At 34.2% G+C, this 26107-nt stretch overlaps 1 protein-coding gene across 1 annotated transcript in view; it reads left to right on the top strand.

Moving 5' to 3' along the window:
* The window catches only part of CNTLN (centlein), a 180140-nt gene that overhangs the window by 135694 nt on the left and 18339 nt on the right, over positions 1-26107 (top strand). The window contains exons 21-26 of the mRNA XM_064405240.1: positions 7259-7345; positions 10118-10282; positions 13525-13622; positions 15284-15410; positions 17016-17144; positions 17502-17687. Coding sequence (XP_064261310.1) covers positions 7259-7345; positions 10118-10282; positions 13525-13622; positions 15284-15410; positions 17016-17144; positions 17502-17687 — 792 coding nt within the window. The remainder of the gene's footprint in view (positions 1-7258; positions 7346-10117; positions 10283-13524; positions 13623-15283; positions 15411-17015; positions 17145-17501; positions 17688-26107) is intronic.

Genomic DNA, 26107 nt, shown 5'->3' on the forward strand with positions numbered 1-26107 from the left:
TAATGAATTCTAAAAACAATAACAGATTAATGGTAAAGACAGAAGTGTAATACTCACCTTTCCATGGATAAAAGACTATTTAAAATTAGTGGTCAGTTTTTTCTTCCATATCCTTTCAAGAGAACGGATTTAATTTTTCAAAAAGGACTACTTATATATAATGCACATTTTCTCTCTGAGGACACTGAGGATGGCTGCCAGGAGCATCTTCTCTGGATTTAAACAAAAATTTTCAGGAATATTTTCCTTATACTATTTGGTACATGTTTTATGTTTAATGTGTTCTTGACATCTTAATGTATTCTTCCTTATTTAGCAATTAATATTTTTGTCCCCATTCTCAAAATGGAAGGCCTTTTTTTAAGATAACTAGCACAGAAAATATACCTTAATAGAGAAAAGTTTGAACTCTAGAAGCTTGAACTTGATCTCAAACTAGAAACCTTGGAAACTCTTACTCCTTGGACTCCCAAGTCCTCTGTTTCCTCCATGCATTTTATTACTCTCTGGTTTCGAGTAAGATTTAAGAGTGATCAGAAGAAGGACCAATAACAGCTCCCACATCTTGTCCTTCAAGAAAAAGAGTTCTTTTGGACTCCTCTAGATTTCAGGAGAGGCATCTTCACCTTCACCAGTTCCACACTGATAGGTCGGAAAAGCAGCAGTTTCCTGTTTGACCTTATTGTCTTACCTGTCACATGGTGAGATTTCTTTGTCTAGATTGTTTTGCATGAAGGGAATTGGTATTTCTGTTAGAGCTTGCATCTTACTCCAGTTTTCTCATTCTCACAGTTCTCTGTTTAAACTTATGTATTCAAAGTTAATGCTGGTGCTCTGTTGTCCTGGCTACTCCCTTCCACTACAGGAAGAAATTTTGAAACATACCTCAACAGCCAGAAGTGCAAGACATTCTTATCAGTTTACCAAGGATTATGCATGAACCTTCTTAAAGCTTTTTTTGTTTGATTTTGGTTGGGTTTTTTAAATTTGTTTTTTTGGGGGGTTTTGTTGTTTTTGTTGTTGTTTTGGTTGGTTGGTCGGTTTTTTGTTTGGTTGGTTTATTTTGTTTGGGGAGAATTTTTGGACTTTCTGGGCATAAAGGAATGGGAGTCAAGAGCTAAAACATCTTCTACAAGAGTAGAAAAAAAAAGTGTTACAACAAGAACATTTCTGAGACAAGAAAACTACACCTGAGATTCCTTTTAAAAAATACATATCTACAGCTTTTCCTCTTTGGGATTGTCTTAGTTATTCTCTGTGTTGGACAGAGGGGACATTGTTGCAGAGAATGAGTGCTAGTTCCGAGGATTCTATGGCATCCCTGCTAAAGTCAGACACTCTTACTGTCCTTGTAACTCGAAGGGAGAATTTTGTAGTTTTGACAAGGTGCTGGTTTACCTGAAATACCTGAACGTCATGGACTGCTAGAGGAGGTTGAAGAATATTTATCCTTTTTTACTAATTTTTTGTGTGGTCTGATTTGCTCTCCTAAGGCTTAATTGGGAATTAATGAGGTAGTCATGGGACTTGCTTGTTCCCATTGCTTGTATAATGCTCAGGTTTACTTTGCATCACTCCATTCTACTTCTGCTGCTTAAAGTGCCATGATTTTCACTTCCTTTCTCAGCAGTTGGAACTATGTGGATAGTCATAGCCACAGCACATCCCACAAGATTCTCAGGCACTGGAAAGCATCTGCTCTTTGGTAGCTGAACTGGGCACAGTCTTCTCTTTATTTTTGGGTTTAAAGGTCTTCCTGTGGTTTTTAGGGTATTGTGTACACAAAATGGGTCATTTTGTCTGTACTCTTACCTTGCTAAAACCAGCAGAAGAGAACAAGGGAACTACTGTGCAGCTGTAGGTCTCATTCAAGATGGAATTTGGAATTGCAATGTTGTCCTCAAACTGTTCATATATGGGAGAATAATCAATTGCCCAAGTGAGTCATAATGTTGATGATAATCGTGATAAAGGAAAGTATATTTCACTTTATACGTTAGACTGAAAACATGGCTTTTTCATGTGATGGTCTCTTCAGATATTAAATAGGCATAAATTGTATATAACTAATATAGTCATGTAAAGAGTATTTTACCCTAAACTGTTCATTTATGCCTGTAATTTTAGCAAGGGTTCTGATGATAATATAAATTACAAATTAAAGATAAGACAGTGGGGGTTCATTTACAAGAATCCAGGGATGAATTACCAATTTAATTTATATGAAGTACATTTTAGTAATAATTTTTAAGTGCAGTTCATTATTTTGAAGAATATTCCTGTCTTTGCATCCCCCCCAACATGTTTGTCATCAGATTTCTCATACCTCTCGGAAGTGGTTAGCAATGTCTTTGTTTACTTTTAAAAAATGTAAATTATGAATAAATATTTGTGTAATATCATCTTTATGTGATCAGAAAAATTTCTTCCAGATACTTAACAGTTTTTTCTACAATTCTTTGTTATTTATTTCTATGTTTCTTATTCTTTATGAGAATATAGAACTTCTCCATTACCTAAGTTTGTTAATACAATTTATATTTAAAATGTTTTGCTTTTACACATCTGTCTGCATAAAAACAAATGAGGAGACCTTCTGAGGACATTTTTCTGCTTTTATTGATATCTGAAGTGGCTGCAAATGAGATACTTAAATAATTGAACAAAATTAAGCATAGAGCTATCTTTATACATTTTGTTCCTTGAATATTGCAACCACCTTCTGAGAATGCCTATAACCTACTTACATGTTAGTAATTCTTATTTTGAAATGGCTACATCACTTTCTCAAAGTAGGTTGAAAGAGAATGGGTTTTAACAGTTGAAAATCTGAAATTTGAGCAAAGGAAAATAATATATAAATTTGAGCAAAATAAAATAATATGTAAAATAATACTATATAAAGAGCAATATGGGGGAGGGAAGCTTTCCCTACAAGTACAGATTTCCTGCCCACTTAGAGATGCAGAAATATTTCAGTAGAAAATGGTTCACTCTCTAAAACACATGGAAATGAGGAGAGGTTAAATTAATATTTCACCATTCTTTCAGTTCTTTTGTGGTTTTGTTTTTTTTTTCTCTTGTATATTCTCTTAAAAATAACTTTCATTTCTAAAGATATAAAGATACGAAGCTATATGCTTTGGAACTAAGTGGGTAAATCAAAAGAAAGTTTAAACACAATCTTTAAAATAGCATTTTCAGTTTGGTTTCTCTCTATTTTATGTGAGTTATACGGAAAACAGATGGAAGCATTATTAATTTTTTCCCCCAATGAGTTTTAGTGCAGCATATTTGTATGTGTTATCTGAAACATATGAATACTTAGTATTGCTGCTGTTAAATTTGTAATGAGTTGTAGGGATTGTGGAATTCCCTGACTGGCTCTCATGCAAGCAGTTCATTTGCAGTGCTTAGATGTGTTAAGATTAAGCAGGGGGAATATGGCAAGCACTATCCCTGACCCTAGATGAAAAATTCAATCTTTATGAGTTTGCCCCAACTCTCATGTTTGGTGGAAATCAGATAAATACTGTCTAGTTCTGAAAAAAAACCCGTGCAGTAAAACCTGGTCCTAACTACAAAAGATCGCATGGATACCATGTCTTATATTGAAAGTTCCCTAGTACGTATAAAGCCATGGAAGCCTTGGGGCAAATTTTATGCAAGGGCTGGAAGTCTTTCCCTGTATATAGCAATACTTGATGTGCACAGGCATGTTAGATGTTGGAACACTAGTATTTATTAATATTTATTTAAATAGCAGTGGAAGAAACATGAAAACATTGGTTTTGAACTTCAGCCACATCTTCACATCTGGCTTGCCGTAATACTCAGATATTTTCAAATGGCTCAAGGTGTCATGAAATGTCTCCAGTTATATTTTCAGTTTTAATTTATTTGTAGTAAAACAGTTTAATGAACTGCTGTGTCTGGCAGATATTAATGCTTCAAATAAGTTTGAATATAGTATATCCTGAAACACTGACTATTTTTATTAAATATTGTTTTCTTCAAGTTCTGTAGTTTTTATGTTTAAATATTAAGGCCTTTCAGACAATGTCTTGCCCATCTGTATATTTTGTCAGTTTACATCTCCATATTGGAAAATCAATCACAACAAAACTTAAATCGTACAGTTGTGATCATATAATTGATCATTATGAAACTGCTTGTATAAGTACTGTTAAATAAATAGTTAATAGTCCTTATATTCCCTTGAAATTTGCAAGGACAGATGGAGTGCAGCATCTGCTTTAGTATGAAAGCAAGATAGTGTTCTTTATACGTACAGAAATTAGACATGGGATGCAGCAATGTTTACTTGTACAGAGACATGAAATTGAAGTGATAGAAAATTAAGTCTAAAATAGAATTGCTGCAGGACAAAACCTTATCTTTGAATTGGTATAATTATTATACAGATGACATATATCAGAAGCAGTTTCATTGTCTTAAAAATTGTGATTTACATTATTACTAAGTTTTTTTTTCTTACTTCCCTTAATTTATTTTAAAAAAAATCATTGGTTGCATAATGCACAGTTCTGTGCTCAGACTTGTCTTTTGTTAGAGAAGCAGTTAGTTTCTTGGAGAATTGGGCCCAAAATCTGTTACTCCAATACATTTATATATAACTGTCGTATGTTTCTCTAAAATGTAGTTGTGATTTCTGCTCTTGATCTATGTGATATTATTAGTATTTACAAAAAGAGAAAAAACAAAATTCAAAAAGCACCTGTCTGGACTGAGTCCATTGATTTTCTTTCTGTATTATTTAATAAGTTGCTGTAGCCATATGTTGCAATGCTAGGCTTTTATAAGTTGTAGAATAAATTTAGCTGTAGGTCAACTGTAAGTACCTGAATTAAAATTGCATGTAAAACCCTTGTTTATGAAGTGTTATACAGCAAATAGCCCTTTTTAAATGATGATTGATCAGTAACAGTACATGTTTTAAGAAGACACTCAAAATCTTTGAGTCTGGGAGTGGTTAGTGATTACAAATGTTTTTCCAATAACAGCTGAATTTCTAATTTGCATGTGTGAAAGGGCAATTCCAATGTAAATATTGCTGTTATAAAGCAGATGAATTGCAATTGTGTTACCACTATCAATAGGCCAAATGTTTTTCTTTAGTAAAATACCTGAGATGAGAAATGTACCTCTTATCTGCTGGTTAATGTCTGTACTTCTCTTTGGGGAACTAATTTAAACACTTCATGAGAGATTGACATTTTCAGTACCTTAAACATGCTTAAAAGCTGCTTTGTTCACTGCAAACCATATTTAGTATGACCTCATAATAATGTAGCACACCTCAAGTGTCATGCCTGTCTTTACTGTGCACTGTGGAGCTGTGTTCATCTGTACTAGACAACTGCACTTCAAGGAAAGATTTTTTTTTTCTTGATAGGCAATTAGCAGTAATTAGGAAGATTCACTTCAGTAAGGTGTCAACATGAGATTGTTTAAAAAAGTTGAATGTCAGTGGCTTTAAAAGAGGGTTCTTCTTCCTGACACATAGGTATGGCATGTGAAACATGAAATGTTAATTTAACTTTTCTGCTTATTATTCATGCACAATATTATTTTGTCATTCAGATACTACACTGACAGAGTGCAAAGGGTGTTAAAATAGTGCTGCTGGAATAAAAAGAGGATTAATCTACCATTGGCCAATTAGCCAAAGGGTACTTAATGGTCTCTAAAGGCTACTGAAGTCTAACAACTAGCTAAAGCGCTGGCAAAAAGTCCTCTATATTACCTTCATTTATTTGACATTTTGTGGAATAGTCAGCTCCTGATAACTGCATTTGGCTGAAAAAAATTACAACTAAATGATTCAGTAGATTTTGCTAAAATTTCAGAAGAATAAATGACAAATAAGTTCTACATTTTACAAGAAGTTTGTCTTGCTTTTGGGGGGGTCTTTGTTTCAATTTAGAGATGGGATATTAAGTCACCAGAGTCTTCTGTTTGATACTTTGTCTTCATGTCTAGAATACTAAGTAATCAACCACTTACAGCACTTGCATGAGAAGAACTTTGATCCAGGATTTGAAGTTATTTGCCTTTTCTCTATATGATCACATTAAATATTCACCATGGCTTTTTGGTCTAGTATATATCTTTTGAGATAGCTGCATACCATCTTTATTAATTTTGGGGTTTTTTTTTCCTATGACCCATCAGGCAGAGAAAGGTTTTCATTCAAGAGTAATGGGATTGACACAATAAACTGGATATTGTAAATAGGTTTATCCTTATGTTGTAATAATATTTGAGAGAATGAGTAAATTCATAAATACCTAGCTCTCTGCCTGCAAGCATGCTTTGGAAAGTTATGTTTTACATGTGCAACAAGTACTGCTTATTTTGTGTGTTTTTCATGATCAAGCAGAAACTCTGAAAATAGTGTTCTATGTAAAACATTTATAGAAGCAGTGTTAAATTCTAAGACAGAACTTTGTATAGGAGCTATCCATATAGCAAATGTATTCTATTACCTACTGCAGGAAGGTTTCTTAGGAGAAAAGAAAAATGAGTGTTAACTTCAGTTTTCTTACAGCCGTAGCAGTGTTTGCATCTGCCAGGATTTTAGGGTGGGAAGCTTCACAGAAAATGGGATTTTTACACATCAAAGTATATTAGCTTTAGTTTGAAAAATGAGTAATAAGCTAAGATTATGTCACTGCTTTAAAAGTGTGTCAGGAATGCCTGATTTACATCCTGGTTCATAATTTTTATATAATATATTTTGCAACTAGAAATGTGTGAGATTGTGTGACTTCAGTAGCAGTACAGTATCAGCTCCTTCCAACAGAAGTGTTATATTCATACATGCCAGTTGCACTAGAATAGTGACTTCTCAAAAATGAGCTCAAAGCCCCTTATGGAGTGATTGTGGTGCCAAGGAGCAATAGGCCATTCCAGGAACTTCCTGTGTTAACCCATAGGGCCTTCCACACAGCTGTCTTTCTGAGCAGAGAGCTCACAGTGAAAAGCCTTGCTGAGTCACTGGAAGTTTTATACTGACTACATAGAAACTGAGTTTTCATCACTTGCTCCTTTGTGAACAGCAGTACAGAGTGTCATGGGTATACCAGGAGCAAGGAGATTAAGATAGATGGATGTTAAAATATTGAACCTATAAACATCTGTTAAGCCAAAAACACTCTGGAGGAGGTGCAGCAGACAAAGGCCGCTACATCATAGAGGAACAGCAGTAGGCTGCCTTTACCAACATCTGGTCTAGCTGATGTTTAAGATTCTTCTACCTTTCATCCTGGTGACCTCTTCCCCTGGAGTAAATTCTTCTTATTCTGTCATTCAGGATTTGTGTGTCGGGTAACACACACACAAAACTTTTGTTGTGTCTGAAAAAGAAAAATAATTAAAAATTTGACCTAAAGTATAGGCAGTGGTGAAGAACACCAGGGTAATAAACTTGTTTCTTAAGTAAATGCAAGGAGTATCTTTTAGGTATAAATCTCTTGATAGGGCAGGGGGGCTGTTTTTTATATCCAACATGGATTTACATAGGATTTTCTCATAACTGTTTAATGGATTAAAAATAAAAGAGTAATGCAGTAGAATTATCAGTCCTGTAGTAAATTTACAATGTCTACAGCAGTATTAAGAGACAAGTTATGTCAAATGTCTGATTGCAATTGCATGCCTGTCTGCTTTTGCGGATTGGGCTCTTGTACATCATATGCTACTTTCACTCCATCCGTAGTTCTTGTGCTGTTTCTGAATTTATGTAGATTCTTAAGATCCTTTTTTCTACCTCTTTAAGTGGTTTCTGTAAGCAACTGTCATCTTTAGTACATATCCTACATGAAGACCTTTTCTTTTTGAATGTATTTGTTATAATTTTTGAGAATGTGGCCAGTGCAATTCTTGTTGTTTTAGAACTGATGCATATTGTCAGCAGCAGTAGCCTGAGAAACTTCTGAGAGTCACGAGCTATCTTGGGCAGATACAGGCATTTCTAATTTTGAACAGAAATATTGATCTAGCTATGATTTTTTTTTCTTTTCCTTTTATGAATAATTTATTATAGAGACACTGAATCATGAAATTCTGCATGTTGAAATATTGGTTATACTGGACAAATTAACATAATCTTCATATTTTTCCATACTATATTCTTCTGTATTAATGTTGTTTTTTCTTGTTGAAATAGTCCTTGTTTTATCTTTTACTCTGCAAATGTAGTAATTACGAGAAGAATACATCAGATTAAGGAATAGTCAATTAGAAAATACAGTATCATTCTCTTGTTTAATAATGACAGCAGGCGCAGAAGGGAATGGAAAGATTAGCTCCTTTACTAAGAACAGTACTTACCTCAGATACATATGTAAAATGCCCACTGACTTTAATAAGTGCACTTGGTGAATATGAAATAAATACTGTTATATTTTTAACTTTAAATACCAGATGAATTTTCCTTGTACCCATGATATTTTTTTAGGCTAATGCAAAATATACAGATATTCTTTTCTCATTCATAATGGGAATTAATGTGACTCTCTTTTATCTGTATAGATGATCTTCAGATTATTGTCATGGAAGTGCATGTTTTTATAAACACATGTGTATTCTTTTTTTTCCTAATGATATCAAGCTGGATAAAATCTAATATGTAAGTTAAATAATAAACTGCTTGAGAATAGAATACTTAACTTTCACCTTTTTTGTTTGCTTTTACGGGTGTTTTTTTGTGGGTTTTTTGGGTTTTGGTTTTTTTTGTGTTTGTTTTTTTTATTTCTAATTGGGTATTTCATTTGGTATCAGCACTTAATCAGGCACACATTTAGTTATTTCAAGCTGTCATGTATCTTCTCATGCTTCTGATCAGGATTCTTCACAAAGTAAGGGGGTTTTTTTGCATTTTGAGGTATTTCAATACTTCAATTTGTACAATTGTTTCTTATGTTAAGCTACTGTATTACAGTCTTATGTGGAATAATAAGATAGCATTTTAATAACCCGTGTAAGGAGCTGAGAGCTGTTAGGCCATTGTTGGCTTTCAGCTGACTGCAGTTTTGTGAAAGTTAATCACTGGCATGGAGATCATTTCTGTTCCCTTTTTGCAGAATAACATTCAATATTATTTAAATTAAAGCAATTATTTAAAACATTACTTCTGAAAGTAATGTGAAATATATTGGTACAAAAATGGAATAAGTCTTGTTGGTTGTCGGTCAAGTGCAACAAGACTATAGAGTTTGTTTGCACAATATTTATTTGAACTAAATCCCTAACAAGGTTCGTCTGCTAATTGGACTTAGCATTTTTGTTGCTAAGTGAGAAGCATTTTGGCTGCAGTATAGGGTGGTAAGACCTACCCAGTGGAATAAACAACTAACATCTGTTATCCTGTCCTGCTCCAGCTTGTCTTTTACCACTTAAGTACTTCAGCCCTAGAGTCAAGGTTATGGAATGTGCAGTTCTCTGGCTATAGTGTGTATATTGAAAGGGATGAAATAACACATAGGTAAAGACCAGCCAACCAGGAGATCTTTAGTGCAGCTGGTCCACTTTGCTTTAACCTCTACAAGCCCTAGAAATATCAAAACAGAAGCCAAGAGAAGAGTGTACACTTTATAGCAGTTGTCAACACAACTGCTGAGCAACACAAGCAATTCAAATGAGCTTACAGTGGTCACCATTAGAACAGATTTGACATCTAACTACCCTTTATTCACACTGGTACCTGAAACACCATGGTATTTCTTCATATTCTGTTAGAAATAATTGCTGAATTCCAGGGAAGCTCTAGGTAAACAGGTTTCAACAGTAACTGCTGTTACAGTTTTGTATGATAATTTTTGTCTGTTGTAGTTAAAACTGCAACATATTCAATCAAAATTGAATTATTTTGCCTTAAAATAATTGTTTGTTTTCTGTGGTAGTAGATTTCTTTTTTCTGCCATATTTCATCTTTGCCTGTACTAGAGAATTCAACCAACAGCTATGCAATGTAATTACAGTGAATGTATACAGTTTCATTCCTCTTGAATGGTGAACTGGAGAAGCATCTCATATGATCCATCAGAAATACTGTTAGGATGAAATTGTGATTTTTTTATTCTTTGTAAAACAGATTTTGGCCTCCAGCCTGGCCAAGTGGCAATTGGAGAAGAAAGATTTACAAGGAAAATTAAAGTTGAGAGAACATCTGTCTCAAACTGCTGGCAAGAGTGAAGCCACACCAGCTCCTTCAAAGAACATTGATTTAGAGATTAAACAGCTGCAGTGCAAACTAAAGGTGACAGAACAGATTATCTAGTGCTGAGGATAATTTGTATGAGCAGTAGTTCATAACTGGGTCAAGCAGACATACATATACTCACATACGCCTAACATTTGTATATCATAGCAAATGATTAGCAGCTTAGGTGTTAGATTCCCTCTGATGGTAAGTAGAAATGTAGTCATAGACAGAACTAAAAGTTCTAAAACAATTTCTGCATATCAGATAGGCCAAACAAGGAGCCTTGCTGGGTTTTTGCACAATGACTAAGTACATCTTGTTGGAAGGTGCTGTGAAATTAGTTTGATGAGAATTCAGTTGGTTCCTTTCTTAATCTAAGGAGAAAAGCAATAGCTGTCTGTTAAAGTGGAGCAAAGAATTTGAGCTAATGGGGCAGCAGTGTTGTGTGTGTGTCAGTGCTGTCTTTGTCTTCAGAGAGACTTTTTTATTATTTTGTATTTTTGTAGATTAGCTGGTAGGAAAATCCTGACTGGTTGATGATTTCACTTTTCAGTCTCAGGTGATTTTGTTACATGTGAATGATGCAGAGACTCGACTGTGTTGTTCTGAAAGCTTTCTCAGCAGGTGGCTGGCTCAAACATATTAATTCTTCTTCTCTTCTCACTGGAGAAAATATATTTGCAACAGTATGTCTTCAGGTTTTTTTTCCAATTGTTTTCTGTTAAATAGTAGAGGAAAGAGAAAAGGTCAAAATGGTGCAGCTTCATGCTGCTAGAAGAAACTCAACAGTAGCAAGAAGTCTGCCAAAGGATCAGCTAGGAGAAAAGGCTGTGTTACATGGTCAACATAGCTGCCTCTAAATGCTGGATTAGCTGTGCTAGCACATGAGATGTGGGTGATGCTCAGACCTCTGAGCTGTTGATGGTAACCATGGTATTACAGATCGTGGCTATTGCACACTGGATGTATAACATCTAAATTCAGGGATTAGTAAAGGTAGGTCACATTGATAAAGAGATGAGGCCAGCAGGGAGTAGCCATGAAAAGGCACATAAATTGATCTGCTTTAATTATGAGAAAGAGGTCTTAAAACCATACACACTGTCTTCTTGAGTATTGTTTTTAGGTTTGGTATTGAATAATCTTCTTCTGTTCCTGTTAATTACGGTTGTACCTTTTGCATTAGTATCTTCATGATCCAGAAACTTAGGAGTCAATTGATGTATGCAGGTAGAAAAAATAAAAAAATGGGGATTTTTTTAAAATAGCTTAAGAGTAATACCCATGCTAGAAGCCTACTCTATTTGTCTGTCAAATGTGAACAGCAAAACAAATTTCTGAAAAATCAAAGGGTTTTTTTTGTTTCTGCAGCAGAGGAAATATTTAGCAAGCATATATAAATCTGATATCAAAAATACTAGTATGATTTTTAATTCCTTCTTAAAGATACATTAAATTTCTAATGAAAAATAAATCATGTATGCAATACTATATTTAGGATGGAGATTGTCTGTGACCCCAAATGCTAAGTAGTAGAGTAAATTCACTGGTTTCTGAATTGGATAAGAGTTTTAAATATAAGCAGCTCAAAAACTACTTAAATCAAGTTTCTGAAATTCTTAACTTTACTGAAAGCTGGTTTAAGTCCTGCAAGTTATTTTTTAGCAGAAGAATTTCACAAAGGGTTTTCAATTATTGTTCCAGGGGTTCTGGCTGACTTAAAGATGAGACACGTAGTTATTCTCCTGAATATCTGAATGTCTAAGCAGCAAAAGCTTTCCTTATAGCTCAAAATGTCCAAGTACCTGGCCTTGTTGGTTAACTTTTTTTTCTTTAGCGCTATCTTTGCAGTGCTTGTTTACATTGTATATAATGATTCCTTGTATCTTTTCCAACAGGAAGAATGTTAAGTGTGGGTGGTGAGTTTGGAGGCAAAATACCATAAGCATATGTCTTTGCCTTGGAATGTGTGCAGAGGCCCACCAAAGTACTCAAGTTCATGTCTGGTGTGTAAACCACGTAACTGGGTGCTCTGCTTTACACTAATGGAACTCAATCTCCACAAACAGGTCTCAGGAAACTCAGGAATATTCTGCTAGCATACATCATTTTAACAATTTTCTGGTTATACCTCACATTATAATAATAGTAAATAGACTAGACAAGTTATTAAGAACAATATTTTACATCTAACTATGCACACTAGAATATATACTCCCCTTGAGGTGCACAGAGTTATGTGCAATACTCCCATTAATGTTAATAGGCATTACAAGTCTGCACCGAGCAGAGAAATTCTCCTGAAGTATCATACAGCATGTCTGATCTGTTTGCTTATTGTTTATACATAGCAAATAAAAAGCTGTAGTACAGTGGCTAAAACTGTATACATAGAGGCAGATGCATATTTTGTGAGTATGCTTAACATGTCTCTTTTGGCAACACCTTTTGAAGTTCTGAAATATTTCTGTGTGGTGTGTGTGAGCTGCCATTTCAGCAATGGCATTCAATGCATGTGTTCAGATTGCTAAGATGGCTACTTAGTTAAATTTCTTTCCTATTTTTTTTTCTTTAGAATGATTCAGTTTTTCTGCATTTAAATCTTGGGTAGATGATGTGTAATTTCCTGGAGGAATAGAAGCACTTTTTTTCTTATATACAGATGAGGAATGGCCAACAACTGTATAAATGTCCTTCACTGAAATGACATGTGCCTGAAAATTAGGATCATACCTGGTTGTTAGTGAAATGTAGAATTTGTGTTAGTACAGACAAATGGAAATGTGTCTGTCTTGTGCTTTGAATTTCAGGAGACATGAAAGCAATCGCTCTTGTAAATTGTTTTGTATTTCTTAATACTTAAGATGAAAGGAATTACTGGACATTCTTGCTGTATAGATGTAGACTCCTTGTGCTGTAGGACTGTACCATTCAAAGATATAGTTCAAATGAAGATAAAGTTTTACTTCTCTTCTGTTACATTTTATTCTGACCCTGCTGTGCAAGAGAAAATGTGGTCCTGATTCGTGCTTGCAAGTGTCCAGAGAATATCTAGTAGCCATACATTATTAGAACGATAGAAATGTACTGATTTTCATCATATTTTCCAAGGAATGTACTTCTGCTTAAGTGTTTCTAGAAAGTAAGAACACTCCTTTTTTACCAGCTAATTTCTAAGAACCTTCATAAAATACGTGGAAATTTACTCAGATAATTTTTTTCAAAATTTACTGTTGACTGTGATCAACAGTGGCATTCGGTCTACTTTATTTATATTTTAATCTTTTTCAATATAGAATTCGAACACTGAGATCGCTAAGCAATCGACCACCATTAAGTCCCTTAAAAAACAAGTCCAGGAAAAAGAAGAATGGGTTCAGGAACTACAAGCGAAGTATGGTGCCCCTTCTATCCATTGTGTCTGGTGCCACCCAGTGGCAGCTGTGAAATTGCTACAGCGTCAACTGTTCTTCGATTCTTAAGAGAGCGATGTCTTCTTTTTATTGCAGTCTTGCATTGTGTTACAGGGATGTTTTTGAAACTGGAACAGTTTATGCTTAAATTCCATTTTTTTATAAACTGATGCAGCTAGCTACAGTATCTGTATGACAGTAAGAATACCTTAAGTCGGCACTCAGGCTATTTTATCCTTGATGTAAGTCAAAATGAATTCCTCAGCACTGTTAAACACAGTCTTTCAAATTCAGTAATTCTTTGCCTAGGGGCTGAGAGACATGTCAAGGTTCAGATGCTTAAATAAGATTAAATAGCTAGTCTTATATTCATAAAAAAGTTCAAAAGGACAGTTGTATTTATTTCTATTTGAATTGACTCAGCTCTGTTATTCATTTTGAAATTCAAAAATTGTCAAATACGCAACTGATTTTTTTATTCTACCTACTGTAACTGATATAATACTATTCTTCAATTATATTATTATATCAACTATAAAAAGCTATGTGTATCTGAATTTCTTGTCTGTCTAAGATTTTAACTCCTCTAACACTTCTGATTTTTTAATTGAAGAAAGAATGCAGTTTGCTTATCTGAAAATAGTTAATTTGAAATATAGAGAGCTCTAAAAATGGTTAAATTGTAGATTGTTTGTTTTCTGTTTCAAAGTGGATTTTTCCACCATAAGATTTCAAATTTCAAAGAGTTATTGGATAGCATGCTCTCTTTATGAAATAGATGTTGTTTTTTTATAGGTTGTAAAATATAATAATCAAAATAGCAGTAAGAGTATAAAGGTGAAATAGATCAAAGAAATTTTTAGATGCATTGTATTCCTGGGGTTTTTTTTAAAATACAGTATTGACATTTATTAAAAGTATTGTATACCTGAATATAATACCATTCATTTTGATTTCATTGGAAAAAGTCCAGATACCCGGACATATTTAGGTATTTATGTTTATATTTAAAATATTATTTTGTGTTATTATAGTGAAAGGATTTTATAAGGCATAATTTTTTCATTGAACAAAGATTACTTTTTAGTACATGAGAGTTTTGGGGGTTTTACAAGAAGTTTCTGGCAAAAGCTGATGTTATTTCTAGGTTTTGCATTTTATCTCATCTGACACATAGGGATGTGTCAGATGAGATAAAATGCAAAACACATAGTTTTTTCAACTATTTCCATGTGTTACTCAGTTGGAGGAAAGGAGTCTTCCCCATTTCACTTTCTTTTGAAAGTAATTTAGCAAAATATAGTGTTTGAATGATTGTTTGCGACATCAAAGGAATTTAATTAATTGACTTTTGTGGGCTCAGCAGGTTTGTTTTTCCTTTTTTTGGTAATAGTTTCAGAACTGTTGTGATTTCCGTTCAGACAAGCAAAAATCAAATCACAAATATATTGCATATTTTAAAAAGGTCTGTTTAATAAGAGACTTGAGAACCAAATAAATTGCAAGAACTGCATCAGCTTTCATTTTTGAAAGTATTGTAGTGCTGCAGGTATAATAGATTGTCTACTGCCTTTGTACCTTTTAGTTGCATATTAACCAAATTTTCTAGCAGTGATATGCAGTCCAACTTCTTCCTCTGCAGAATTTCTAAGTTGGAGAGGGCTGTTACTATGAAAAGACAGTTGATAGAAGACTTAATGTCTTGCCTAAAAGCAAATCAAGAAAATAAGAAAACCTCAAATGAAACATTGGAAAGTCTTGAGAGAAAGGTACTTCTTTCTTGTTATTTCTAATTTTCAAAAAAACAGAAGCTGGTGGATTTACAGAAGTTATTTCAACACACTATACATATTAATCAATATATTGCTTAAAGCAAAGAACATACAGTTAATTGAAGGGTGTAATTCCCTCTACTATAATTTGTATGAAATCAGTATATGGTGATAGCTTGAATGGATTCAGCATAATTTAATTTATCGTTGTTATAGGTGTAATTAAATATTAAAGTATTCAGAACACACAGTTACAAGGATATGCTGTAAGTAGTGGGATTTAGTGTTATGCACTGTAAGTTCATAAAATATAGTAGACCTGAAACAAGGGCGATTTTACATGACATATGCTAATTAAGTCCATGCAGCTCTCCTGGCTATAGTAGTTAAATGCTTTAATATGTTAATCTATTTTCTTCTACAGTGTTATGAATGATTCACACTTCTTAGGTTAAAGTAATTCTAACTGTGTAGGTAGTGCTTGACTTCTATAGCAATTTACTTTCTCCTGCAAAATTTTAGGATGATTTCACTGAAGGTAAGAGAATTTGTATATGATTTAGCATATTTCTTATCCAACTGATGCATTGCACTTTGGCCTTCAATGCCAGAAAAAGATCATGATGTTTGGTTGTCTGTCAGGTTATGCAGCTTATGACTCCAAAATAGAAATAAACAACCTGCCAGATTGCTTTTGTTTGCCTAGAATGCAAGTGCTTGCTGAGTGACACAAGCACTATTCCTGCTTGCAGTCATACAGCATTTTCAGCTCCAAAGAGAGCTAATATATAACCCTCCATGCTAAACATAAGGTGTTATTAAGAAGCCCACAGCCAGAAAGTGAGAACATCAAGTAAGCAAGGCAGCTAAGGTATGACATGAGAAAAATACCTGATTTTGGTTTTGGATAAAAGATTTAGTATGGAATAATGTGCTTTAGTGCTATACTTTGAGTATTTGAAACATTTCATTTCCAAAGAATCATATTCCATACATTATTTTGATTATTCCATGTGGAAAATCTGATTGATAAATTTTACATTATCTTCTGCAAAAGATCAAAGAAATTCCCTGTTACTCAATATTGTCAGGAAAACTTTGTGATTAGCACTATAGGAAAGCTGAACGATTTTTAGGAGCATTCGTTTTTTTCACTTTACCCACTTCACACCAATCAGAGTTTGCATTAGATATTCATTACCTAAGAATCTTTACAGACTATTAACATATAGACAGTTATTTTCTCAACTGAGTTTGAATTTATGTTTTTATCTCTGACAAAAGAAATTAGTGGAAATTGTAGTTAACTCCCTTTTGAAAGTACTGTGAGTCTAAAATATGTATGAATAAACAGCTCTGAGCTTTTCTTTATATTCAATGCCAGTCAAAATTTTATGTAACAAGGTTGTGTATGAATTGATCTCTACTGGAGAAATTTTCTCAACAGTAGAAATTTATTAAAGTCTGCAATTTCAGAAAAAGATACTTCAGTAATGTAATTGTATATTTTTACGTAGTATAGGTATGCTTAGTTCTGATTTTATTCAAATTTTGAAGTTTTCTATCTTGATAGTCAATGCTCTTGGCCTTTCATTATTTCAGACGAAGGCACTGGCTGAAGACAAAAAAGCTTCCATTGACTCAATGAAACAAAGGTTTAATGTAGCTATGAAAGAGAAGTCTCAGTATGAGCAGATGTATCACAAAGCTAAAGATGATTTGGAGAAAAAGGTATAATTAGAGTTTTGATGGCTCCACTGTGGAACTTTTTCTTACCTTAATTTCAAATGAAAAGTTGCAAGGTCATCAGCTTAAACTTTCAGTACAGAAAGGGGGAAAATAGCAGAATAATAGTAATCTGTTTCTCTGATGTAATTCAGTCACACTTCTGAAATTTAGGTACTGAAACATGGACGTAATGACTGAAAATGAAATTACTTTTTGCCATGAAATTACATACTATATATTGCAAGTGAACTATTCTATGATGTCACCTATGGTGTGGGAGGTTGGTTGTTCATTCATTTGTTTGTAATCTACCATCAGCTTTTGTCATAGCACTGCTGTGTCTCTGTGGATGTGTTTCAGGATCTCAGGATTGCTAAACTAGAGAGAAAAGTGATTGAGACTGAATGTGCTTTGAGTGAGCTTGAAACTGCTGCATCTCAACAACTATATGGCTTGACTAAGCAGAATACACAGGCATTGGAGACTCTACAGAAGGAGCTGCTGCTCGCCAGTGACAAAGTAGAAGAGTTCAAGACATTTGTGAAGGCTTGAATGTTGATTTTCTTTTGAGTGTACACCTGAGTAAAGGTACTTTTGATTGAAATAAAAATGTAAAAGATTAAGCAAGGCTTGGATGCACTCCCTGGTCCAGAACAGTGTTTGTAGTTGCTGCAGTGTTCTGGTGTCAGGTCTGAATAAGGAGAAAGAATCACTGCCTCTCTCCCAGACTTTCAAATACTTCCATGACTTTTATTGGTCATCTTTTCGTATATGGCTGACATATACTTGGTCCCAAAAGAAAGTCCTTATTTGTGTATCAGATTACTTTGTAGCGAATAAATTCCCAACACATTTAATAGAGTAATTCATATCTATTGATTACTGTGAATTACTGATTTTTTTCATGTGCATGTGCGTCTTGTTTTAGAAATACTGTATAAGGAAGCCTCTGTGTTGCAAAGTGGAAAGCAGTTTTAAGAGCAGTGTGTAGAATATTGTTTCCTTATATTCCTTCCAGGAAAGTGGTCACAGCATCAGCCTGATAGAGTTCAGGAAAGGTTTGAACATGGTGTGATACCTGGGGGTAATGCTAGGCAGGGCCAGGAGTTGGACTTTGATAATCTTTGCGGGTCTCTTCCAACTCAGAATATTTTGTGATTTTATTAATGTAGTATATAACTACTGTATACCAACTTTCAAGAAGACTATTGTTTATTAACCCATGAAACAGCTACTTCTCTACTGGTCTTGGATTTCTGTAGAAGTGAGCTGCTTTCAGATATGTTTGAGAAGGCTGAAACATTCAAAGTAAAGAGTAATGGTATTTTGATTCACTGGAAAAAGAAAGCATTTGAAGTCACTCTACAGGAAGTGTTCAGACCTTTAACATTTGCCTGAAATCATCCCATGTTCAGTTCCGTTGCTAAGTTCATATAAATTTCCTTATAAAAAAAGACTGAACAATGTTCAATATTGCTTTAGAATCCTAAATTCAAGTAATTCATAAGCTGACTTATCTAAGGTGAAAATAATGATTGGTTTTCATGGAAAAGTGCCTGTTCTTTAAAAAATTAGATATTTTATTTTTAAAGTTTATTATTAAAGTGATTAATATTTTCTGTGTGCTTTTTGATGTACCTGTTGAAAAAGAGGTATAAAACTGATCATTATGCCTCTTTGTTCAGAAATATGCTGCCTGTTCTTGAACAGACTATAAATTTTTATGGCAGAAAATGTGCTTTCTTCTAATACTGAATGCTTACTCTAAGAGGAAGATATAGGTGTTCTTTCCACAGCTGCATGCTTATTTTTGGCTAAATATGGAAAAGCCTGAATTAATCTAATGTAATATCTATTATTTTTAATTAAAGTACTCCTATGTCACTGATGACGGAGAGAAGCAATTCAGTCTCCATTTAGACTGCTATGAATTTTGGAAGGTTTTCACTGAAGAAAGTGAAAGTAGCAGTTACAGAAATAAGGAGATAAAAAAATCATGCTATCAATATTTTGATAGCCACATGGTTCCATAATGAAAATTTTTTCAAAAATTAGAAAATGAGAAAATAAAAGATCTGTTCTCAGAAGTAAAAGTAGTGAGCAGGATCACCTATTAGCAACTTGTCTAAATTATCTTAACTTCATTGTTGAATGAGATGACAGCTTCATTGTTAATTATCATATTCATTAGCACTTTCCTGGTTAGACTAGATGTGAAAAAATGTAAATATGAAATAATAATAATAATAATAGTAATAACAACAACAACCACCTATTTTCTTGCCTGAATATAAAGAATATTCATGCATATTTCAAGTAACAGTTTTGCTGACTGCTGTTCCTCTGCAGAATAATTTTTTTGAAAACAAAGATAGTGTCTATAAGTAAACTACTTTGTTAAGTCGGATGCTAAAATGAGATTTTATTAGCAATATGCCACTGTAAAAAAGTAAAGTCCTTAGCAGTTCAGTGGAATTGTGCAGCATATCATGTAAATCCTGTTAAAATATCTCTTGTGTATCTGATGTTATAATGAGATATTGTGATAAAACTTACTGTAATAATAGCAGTACTCCTTCCTGTTGAAGAGTACAGCTCTTCTTTTGAAGTCTGGTCTGCCTTGTTTCTTTTCTTCTGGATAGCTGTCAGGTTTTTGTCCCCTGATCTTGATTCTCATTCCAGTTCCAGTAATTCAAATATTTTTTTCTATATAGAGATCAAGTTTCACCTATATATATCTCACTTAAACAGGTTAACAAAATTATACAATCCTCTAATCTTTGCTATTCTGACCCTTCATAAGCTTTACTTGTTTTTTGGAGTGCAACTGTAATTTTCTCCTCATTCTCAAATTGAATGCACTTACTTTTTCTACCCATTCCACATCTCTTTTGACATGATATAGTTCTTTTTTAATATACAAGAATTAAATATTTCTGAGTTGCTAATTAACTTGCTGCTAGTTACAGCATTACATGGGAGAACAGGGTAACTTCAGAGAAGAGTGCGTTTATAGCAGGCAGCGTTACATAATTTTAAAGTTATTGATAATACAGAACCACAGGATCCTGGATCTCTTTGGGTCAAGAAAATAAGTTACAAAACCTAGGGAAGAGGTTTGTGGTAGAAATCTGATATACACCAGTGGATCACTGTAGAGGATGTGATGACTTACTAATTGAGCACATATTTGTAATGGAATGTAATAAAGTGTTGCATTGGTGTGGTCACCCCAATTTGGGACGCTTACACAATGAGCTAAAATCATTAGATTGTAGAATCTAGTAATGGTTTCCAAATATGCTAAGGAATGCTTGTAAACAAAGGTTGCTGTATCCAATATGTTTTAAGGGATTCTTGGATTCATTTTTGTTGGAGTGTGGGATAAGGATCAGATATTTTATGCAGAATGACTTTCATATCTGAGGGAACTGACAGAGCACCTGGAATACGTTAATTCAGAGCAATTTATTTGTCCAAAGTTGTTATGAGGAAGATATAGGCTAGTAGGAAATACGAATAGAAATTGTAACAGTTTATTAAATTACCAAAAAACCACTGTTTCATAATTGGGTGATAATTCCTTATAAATATCTCTTTCATTTTTGTAAGAAAGAGAGCAAAATATTTAGAAATAAAAGGCAACATAAACAAAGTGGAAAATGGATTCTCAATAATAGCCTGAAAATACAAGCAAGAATAGAATATAGAAGATGGATAAGATCCTGAGTAAGTAAGAGGAAATCTTTGGGTAGCAAGGCCAAGAACAGTAGTAAACAGGCAGGATTTAAAAATGTTCTACTACTAAGGTAGCTATTACAGGGCAGATGTAATCTATTATTAGATGAAACAACTCTGTAACTATAAAAAGATAGAGTGAATAAAAATATTAAATAAATAAAATTTATATGATAAAATGAATACTTCTGGAATGAAGTAGGCTGATGTCTTTGTGAAGATGCTGCAACATCCTTAATCTATTAGTAGCGAAGAGAAAGTTTTTAACATTTTCTAGAAAGAAGTAGGATTTTTGGATAGAGAATTTTTATAGCTTGCCACTTCATAGAGCTGGTTAAGAAATATTTATCTTGCTGATCCTCATTTTGAATAAATATTCAAAGTCAGTGCATATATGTTACAACACTGCCTAGAGTCTGAAAGAATAATAATATTGAGTCAATATTCAGAAAAGGCAGTATTTTATCATTTCTGAATAAAATACTGATAAGAAATTCAATTGTTCAAGTAGTAAAGCATGGGAGTATAGTTATACTTGTTAGAGTACCTTTATGAAAAGTGACTTGTATTGAGTAAATCTGTTTTTTTTTCTGGAGAGTAGCACAAGTCAGTTCATAAAGGTTACTGTTTGTTTTAATATATCTTTTTTTAGGATGTCTGACCTACCACTGAGATTTTCAGACAAAAAAAATAGCCCATGCAGTATTAATAGTATGTTAAATTTAAATAGATTAAAAATAGCTCATGCAGTCAATCTGAAAAATAAATCATAAAATGTAGGTGTTTTTTACAGTTCCAATAACAACCAGAACTAAACTTGATTATTAAACATTTCACAAACTTCATATCCTGATAAAATTTTTTCGTAGTATGTATCAAACTAAGAATTAATAATGAGAGTAGCGCTGTCAATATATCAACTGAGCCAAATAAAGCCATTTTATTATATTTATAAATGCAAGCTACCTGGAAGAGGGATCAGGTGGCTCTGAGAGTACTTCAAGTGCGTTTTCTAGAGCTCGTGTCTTTATCACACCCTGCTCCCTTCAGCACCATAAATTCTCTTTGAATCATGCATTCAATTTTTATGGTGTACCATTGCTCAGGATTTTCTATAACATGTACTGTCAGATCCTCAGGTGGATCTGCCAGTTACGTGAAGCACAGCAACCAGAGCAAAATGTTCTTTGTTGTGTGTTTGTAGTACTTGAGAGACCTCATGCAGAAAACAGCCATTGAATAACATTAAAAAATTGCTATTAGACTGCTTGACTGGATTTCTATCAAAAATATAGTAGAACATACTAGTTTATTACGAAACTGTCCAAACTCCTGCATGAATTCTGTTTTCCAGTATGTTCTATTTTTTTATTCTCCTCTAGACTTTGACTGACTGTGTGTTTCTCTTAGAGGCTTTTGTAAGCCAAGACTCAGTAGTGTCGTCTGTCCCATTCAACTTGTACATTAGCAAAACTCATTTTAATCTGTGGTGATGATGCCTGTCTGAGCATGAGAATATCATAACTTTTCTGACCTTGAGAAGGATTGTTTTGATAAGGCATCTATATTCAGCTGTGGTGGTAATAAGTAGGTGATGGCAGCTGAATGCTTCAAAATCAGTTGAGTGCACTTCTTACTTCCATACTACCTCTGTCATTTGGGACTTGTGTGCCTTCCACTGAGGATACCCTCTGCAGCACAGAGCACATCTGGTGTGTTCTGGCATTGTTCTTGATCGGTCTCCAGTACAACCATCTGATAAAACTGACTGCCAAAATCAAGACCCATGGCAGTTCACTTGGCAAGCTTAATGGATCTAAGTTGGGATCTAACACTCACCCTCTTAAGACAGCTGCCCTCATTTCGGCTACTCAGAGCTGGGCTTAAGCTGGGTGCACTTCCCCCTCACTCTCTTGTTTGACATACATCTATGTTGACCAGCCACATGTGTCAGAGGACTTATTTCTCCTTGGCTTGGCCAAGTGGTGTTCTGCCAGTTACTTGCCATTCAGTCAGTTTACTTTATGTCCTGATATATATCGGTCTCTATTACCTTTCTGAAGTTTATCTTGAATGCTGACATAAGTTTTGCCATAACATATTTCCTCACTGCTATCTTGGGCTTTAGATCAAAATACAGGTTTAGGTAAGTTAATGCTTCTGTTGAAAAGTTACACCCCTGAGTGAGCCTCACTCCTCATTTCTGCCCTTATGCAACTTCCTCCCTACTCCGTTTTTGAAATGTCATCATAGACATTATCTGGGTCGATTTTGAGCTAGTTCATGAGAATTCAATTAATCTTCTGAAAACCCACAACACCAGCTTTTGTGTGCCACAGAAGGTCAGAACAGGCACAGGTTTACATAGTTGTAGGCTGGACTGGCCCTTAGTGGCAGTGCTAACTGAGAATGCTACATAAAACTTTTTCCTGTTGCAAACAGTTGGTAATTAATGACTAGTCATATTTAAAAATCCTGTTATTTAGCACATTCTGGTTATTTACTATCCTTGTGTTTTTGTCTTGAACTCTTCTGGATTGGTTCAAAATAGAGCATTGCTAGTAGTATGTTCTTCTCAGGATGGCTGTATAGAGATCATGTCCTATTTGCTCTATATCTATAAATAGAACTTCAAAAATGTTAGACATAATTAATCAGGTTGGAAGGCACAAACATTTGGGAAATACTCAGTTGGTTTTTTCAGGTTTACAATGTGAGAGCATCAAAAGTACATTGCTACAGTCTTTCAATCACAAAGTCAGTTCTTCAGACAGAAGGAAATCCTTGCAGGCAACTCTCAGAATTTTCCAGTTACAGTGAGACAGCAAGAGATGTTCTTCATAGAACTTTGCTGTTGCTGAATATATTCTCAAACTCTGTGGATTCAGTTTTCCTGGCAGTACTAGTGCTCCAAGGTCTTCAGGCTCAGGATGTGCAGAATGTCATTTTTCGGGTGGGTACCAAGATCAGATGAAGAATGATCATTTGTTTCTTTATCTGAAAAAAAGAAGCACATAATGGGCAACTGTAAAACTCAATAATTGGCAAAAACAGACTAACTTTTTGTGGAAATAGAACTATGGTATGCTGTGCAGATGAAAACTGGTTTATTTTGAAATTTTTATGCAATTGTATCTAAACTGTGCCAATTTGGAAGTGTTGTTTGACCAAACAAAAGTTTCTTCAGTGAGTCACTGGGACATTTTGCAAACAACAGCAGATATTATCACATAAATCAGCACTGTCAGTTTTGATTTGGAAGTGGACATCTTTAATATGATTTCAAGTTGCTAGAAGATTTTCCCCCCTGAGAACACTTGAGAGCCAAAAGATAAGTATATTTCATTTATTACACTCCAAACTGTCAACACTTCACCTAGAAAAGTATACCCAGAGTGATTATTTTGTATTGTGTGGAGTACATGAAAAGTCTGCCAATCTGTGTTCAGTCAGAATCAGCATAATATTTGATTCCAGGAATATGTTCCACTATGATAAGTATCCTTACCTGTAGAATACACACCTTAAAAGATGGTGTCCTATATGAAAAGCAAAATTTGTGTAACTGAGAAAGTCTCATCATTGAAAAAAAATTAGGCATTTATTGCTTCTTCTTCATTGTGCATGCTACTTCAGGGAAAAAAGTAGAAACACAGCTTTTATTATGAAATATCAACCTTTCTTGGTTCTGAGAAGAAATTGGTGATAAATTAAGCTAATCTCCATCAGGATTACTCTGCATCTGGGATTTAAGCAAATTGAATCAGAGGCCTGAGTAGTGACAGTGAATATCTATTAGACTGTAAACAGAATAATAGGCCCTGTGAATTTTAATGAATTAAGTGAATGGCTGAATTCTTATGGTTTACAGGAGGCATATGGTTGGTGATACATACAGTGTGCCAGGAACAGCATATACTGTAGATGTCTTAATGGAAAAATCTTGATAAATAAAATGGAAGAATAAAGAGGAAGATGTTGAAATGCATGTCCATTTCTACTTTTTCTTTGCTTCTTAGACTTAGCACTTCACTTTGGTTTTTTACTATGATAGACAAAGACCATAATAGATGCAGCTTAAAATACATTGAGTGTTTGTAAATCCTACTTTTTATCTAATTCTGTATTAAGAACTTAGGGATGTTGATTTAGATGATTCAACTATGTCACCAAGTTGTAAGGTATGTCAGTTTTTTGTAGCTGTGCATGTATATTTCATGCCAAGTTTAGATGAATATCTGACATACACAGGTGATTTTGTTGATAATGGTGCTATTTTCATTCTTAGAGTGCAAGAGAGCCATTTTCACAGACTGTGACTATAATTGTAGATAGCATGTGAACAGATCCAACAAATTTGAACACATTCCACTACTCTGCAAAAAAAATCCATTTGTGCCTCAATTAAAAAAAAAAATCAGAGTAAGTATAGCAGAGAATGAGACTGAAACAGGATTAGCTACATCGTCTGGGTGCTGCTTGGAAACTCTGTACTGCACTTCCTGGAAGTGTCTAGATCCATCTGGGATTTCTTTAAATGGGTTGGTGAGACCTCTTTTTAAAGCTCTTACTCCATTCTCTGCTGGACTTAGAAAGATGCTTTGTTTAAAGATAATGGCAGTTTGGAGTCTAAAAGTCAGAAACAATGTTGACTGGAAAAAAGAATGACTGGAAGATTTCAGGGGTGGACATACGAGTACATACTAAAGGCTCTAGGCTTAAGGTGATCAGAAACCCTTTTGGCAAAAAACCAAGAAAACTGGAGAAAACTTGGAAAGGACGAAAAAGGTCTCCAGTAATGATTTATGTAAGAGTTCATGTAGAAATAATTGTTTAATGTACGTCAATCAAATTTCTAAGAAAGCGAGCTGAGCATAAAGCACTCATTCATATAGAGGGTCTTGTGAAGTGTCCACAGTAACTTAGGAAACTGGAAGTTAAGGGGATTCCCCAAGGCACATGCCAAAAGGGCTACAGAGAAGTAGGAAGAGCTCTGGGAGGACAGAATCATTAAGAAACCAAATAAATTACAGCATTTTAAGAAAACACAGTTGGTAAGTTTTATGGGCTTTTTAAAAGAACCTAAGTAATGCCAGAGATGACCTCTTAAGTTGGGTTTCAGACACATTTGTTTCCGCAGTGCAGTGGTCTTACACAGAGCATCTGATTTATAGTTCTTAGGCTTTTTGTGTGTTTCTGCAGAAAGATAGCATAAGCTTAGACACTGA

Source organism: Passer domesticus, chromosome Z, assembly GCF_036417665.1.
Source record: "Passer domesticus isolate bPasDom1 chromosome Z, bPasDom1.hap1, whole genome shotgun sequence".
NCBI lineage: Eukaryota > Metazoa > Chordata > Aves > Passeriformes > Passeridae > Passer > Passer domesticus.